The sequence below is a fragment of the Coenobita brevimanus genome, chromosome 76 (genome assembly GCF_032717465.1).
Source record: "Coenobita brevimanus isolate Jiangsu-jjx chromosome 76, ASM3271746v2, whole genome shotgun sequence".
Classification (NCBI taxonomy): Eukaryota; Metazoa; Arthropoda; class Malacostraca; order Decapoda; family Coenobitidae; genus Coenobita; species Coenobita brevimanus.
Genome location: NC_137029.1, coordinates 3,102,973 through 3,107,721, shown reverse-complemented (window position 1 = coordinate 3,107,721; position 4,749 = coordinate 3,102,973). Strand labels below are relative to the sequence as shown.

General features: G+C 43.4%; 1 protein-coding gene across 1 annotated transcript; it reads left to right on the top strand.

Moving 5' to 3' along the window:
• The first annotated feature begins 3,053 nt into the window (after window positions 1-3,053).
• LOC145408260 (uncharacterized) lies at window positions 3,054-4,262 on the top strand. The gene has a single exon (XM_080279029.1). The coding sequence runs from the start codon at window positions 3,054-3,056 to the stop codon at window positions 4,260-4,262; it is 1,209 nt and encodes a 402-aa protein (XP_080135155.1).
• The last annotated feature ends 487 nt before the right edge of the window (window positions 4,263-4,749 follow it).

Genomic DNA, 4,749 nt, shown 5'->3' with positions numbered 1-4,749 from the left:
TACACAACCGTCGAATTCACAGCCAGGTCCCAATTCTGTAGCAGGGTGAACAGAGACAAGAAGGTAAACACACTTAGTCCAGTAGCCTGCCAAGTCATACCCTCACAAATATCGTCACTGTGAACACTTCTCTGGTGTAGATTGACTGTGAAGCAGCCATGTTACTACTTCTGTTCGATTATGTATTGTGATCTCTATGCTTGTTATCTTCAAAGGATTTAATTAACTTTGGGAGATTTCTCTTTTGTCTGTCTGTCTGTCTGTCTGTCTGTTTGTCTCTGTCTGTCTGTCTGTCTGTCTATCTGTCTGTCTGTCTGTCTGTCTATCTGTCTCTCTCTCTCTCTCTCTCTCTCTCTCTCTCTCTGTCACTGACAAGGTCGGATATAGTTTTCATTTACCCCTTCACTACAAGAGGCCTCCCAATGGCTGAGGAAAATCTATAAGTACCAAGAACATGGCGGTAAATACGTCACTGATTTAAAAGCGTTCCCTCCGTAAAGACAACATTACAGACTTTATTATACGTGATATGTGGCATTTGAAGCTTCCTAGAACGCTATTCTTTAGGGATAAACTTATCGCTGCTCCCTCCTGTGCACTGTTTTAATGCTTTGATAAGTGCTGGAGAGAGACGCCTTCATGTGGTGGCACCGATATAATCATGCGGCTCCACTGTCTGGTTATACAAACGTCCCACAGCACCTTTTTTAATCTCCTGAAATGTGTATGGTAGACTGCAGGAGGAGGGCAACGGCATGAAGTCCCTTGAGTTCACAGTCAGATGAGCCTGAGGTTACTGCTGTTGCTGTTCCCAATACAGATATTTATACCTGCACTAATAAAACAGCAACAACAACTACTACTACTACTACTACTACTACTATCACTACTACTGCTGCTGCTGCTACTACTACTACTACTACTACTACTTCAAGTATAATTGCATTATTATCGACACAGTTTGCATCAGTTACACTATAATGAATATTAGTGCATATCGTGAGGGATAAATAGCAAAGGAAATGTGGTATGGAATTTGCAGAGACATTTAGAGATGACACTACAGATCAGGTTTCAAAGTTGGCACTGCCTTACAACGACGCATAAAAACGAAGAGATTGGAGTCCGCTGTCTGCATAATTCCTAACCCCATTCACGCCCGACATTTCTCATTTTGCTACTGCTCTCTCCAGATAAATTTAATGACGGTTACGAGGCTTCTCTAAATGGATGGGTTAAACACTTACTCCATATACACTACTAGCGTAATTTGGTAGATCTTACTGCAATTACAAAAAAATATATATATATATGGAAAAGCAAGAACATACAAGTGTAAAACATCACCGGATATACCGGAGAGAGAGAGAGAGAGAGAGAGAGAGAGAGAGAGAGAGAGGAATCTCCAAAGTTAAGAGGAAAAAAAAATGTTATCGTGAAACAGTAAAGGAGAGGCCAGCATGCAGACAAGGCCCGCTGGTTACAAGGGAGTCCAGCTTTAGATACATCAATTATTAACTTCTTCTAAAGCAAGAGGTTATTCCAGAGTTGTGAAAATAATCGTTTGGGGTTAACTGAAATAAAGTAGATGTGGTAATCGTCGTGAAGAGGTAAATGGAGACTACTTAAAACATTCACTACGAGAGGACCTTATCCTGTATAAAAAAAATTATTGTCTGGAAGTGGCAAAAGTAAAGTGCAGTAAAATGTCGTTATCGTAAAAACTGATGATTATGATAATAATAATAATAATAATAATAATAATAATAATAATAATAATGATAATGATAGTAAAATAAATTAATTAACTGAACCTACTATGCATTTCAGTGGCTGTGTTACCTCGATTTTCTGGGTTTTCTCGGTAACGAAGTGTTGGATCACTGTTATACTTTGCCACAGTTTATTTCACACCTAGCGCTAATTTCTGACTGCATAGTGCATTACCAGAAGTGTATGAGTAAGCTACATACTCTTGACAGTTGAGAGAAATTCCCGATATCCAGAGACAGTATTCGGACACAGCCATCACTACGTCACTCCTTAGACCCCACCCACCTCTCTCCCCCTACCTGTATGATCCCTCCTTCCTTCTATCACTCTGTACCCCCTCCCTCCCTCAACCTCCCCCCTTCTCTCTCTCTCTCTCTCTCTCTCTTGGATTCATAACTTACGGTGCATGCTGTATTCCTGAAGTATATAGAAATATGGTATACCAACATGCACGCGTCATTTTTGTAAAGTGAAATAATGTGGAAGTAAAGCCTTGGGTACGGTAATGTTGAGGGTAATAACGAGCGAGAATGATGGCAAACACATGGTTTACTGGAGCTGAGCAGTTTGAGGTGTTGTGAAGTTACATGGTTTGTTAAACAGGTTTGTGGCTGCACTGTACAGTAATATCCCAGAAATACAGGACGTTGGCTCCAAGGATTAACAGTATGGCATATAAGTTATGTCACTGTCCCCGTGGCTGCAGGAATGGCATTGTCATGCGGCTTTTATCCTTGTTTACCAAGGAACAGAGAGACAATCGGCTGAGGTTCAGTTTGCACAGGTGCGTGTCGTTTATAGCTATATTACTGCAACCCATTCATTCCCATCACTAACTTGATGAGTGATGGGCTCCATATCAACGGATACGCATAAACTATCTATACATACCCGAACATGGGTAAAGAAATTGTCATATGATCCAATAATACACCATATAAGGTATTCACTTGGTTATAATACAGCACATCATGCATTTTCACACATGGTGGGTGGTGTAAGAAATTTAAGGGTTAGGGACAGAAGCCACCTTCATGTGTGTGTGTGTGTGTGTGTGTGTGTGTGTGTGTGTGTGTGTGTGTGTGTGTGTGTGTGTGTGTGTGTGTTTTATTTATACATTTTCTTTGCCAAGGTTTCGTTGTTAAAGCGGTAATGGGTCAAGGTGAATTTTGTCTCCAGCCCTGATAATACTTCACCAAAGGTAAAAGACATATCACTAATGTTGTAATATTGACCTATCACCAAGCAGGCCGTATGACAGGGTTGCCTATGCGGTCGGCATGAGCGTCCGTGCGGTGAGGACGGTGGAAAGGCGGCATCGCACCACCAACTGCGAGGCAGGGACGGCCCAGGCACTACCACCACCACCACCTGCAACACCTCCCACAACACCGGCCGGATTCGACAGTTTCACCGTAGCGGCCATTCGTCGCAAAGTCCATTCAAAGTTCGCCGCCAAAGAAGTTATGACTATTGCTTCCCTGACGGAGGAGCTGATGATCGACGGCATCATTCCGATGGCAACCTCGGATACGTCGGTGTGGCGACTCCTCCACGATATGGGATTCCGCTATAGGACATCAAAGCGGACTATGTATGTGAGGAAGGAGTCCCTGGACGTTGTATGCCGGCGGATTAATGCTCTCAGGGCACTCAAGCAACACCGGGAGAGAGGGATGCAGGTGGTGTACCTTGACGAGACATGGTTCACCACCAGGATGCACCACAGCATGAAGTGGGTGGACACAACGCAACCTGCCGCAAGCACCACGTACAGCCGTCACGTGCCCCCTGGAGAAGGGGACCGCTTTGTGGTAGTTGCAGCCGGCACCGCTGATGGTTTTGTGGAGGATTCGTTCCTGTGCTACCACACCAAGACAACCAGCGGTGACTACCACGGCGAGGTTAACGGGGAGCTCTTCCTTCGTTGGCTGACATCACAGCTCCTGCCCTCGCTGGCTGAACCATCTGTGCTTGTATTAGACAATGCGCCATATCACAGCCAGCAGACGGAGAAGAGTCGTTGCCCAACCACTGCCACCAGGAAAGCTGACCTCATTACATGGTTGGAGAAACACAGGCTGCCCTTCCCGCCACACGCGACACGGCCTGAGCTCCTGCTCATATGCAAACGGAACCGTCCACAGCCACAATACATCGTCGACAACACCATTCGAATGTGGGGTCATGAGGTCGTCCGCTTGCCACCAGCCCATCCAGAACTGAATGCCATTGAACAAGTATGGGGGCACATGAAAAGACACGTGCGCTCGTCCTTACAACACTTCACTCGGGCAGACTTGCAGGCCAGGCTGGAGGAGGCAAAAATGGGTGTAACGGCAGAGGTGTGGGCAGGTGCGGTTCGCCGATCACAAGGCTATGAGGAGTACTGGGCCACAGACAACATACACCACAGCATAGATCCCGTCATCATAAACCTCGACAGCGATGATGAGGAAGACTTGTTCTTGGAAAGTGACGTGGAGTAAAAGAAAGGTTATGCTGTGCACTCATGTTGTCATCACTTGTCACCTCATCATATATCCGCTTCCGCTCACAGTGTATTTTGAACTATGAGATACTCTTCCATATAACCTGTAGTTCTCTTTCTTAAAAAGTTATCCCATGGATTAATTTCCGTTTTTATTTCTGTCCTAAAAAGGATTTATAGATATATATTATACACAATAATACTAATAAAGATAATACTAATACTAATAATAATATTAGTAACTAATAATAATAGTAATAATAATATTATTAATATTACTCATAATAAAAATAATAATACTAACGGTAATACTATTACTATTACTACTACTACTATTACTACTACCACTACTACTACTATTACTACTACTACTACTACTAATAATAATAATAATAATAATACAGTGTAATAATAAAATATCTCGAATTCATCATGTTACTGCTCTGGCGCCCATCCCCAATCGTACTTTAGGGTAGAGGCTACAA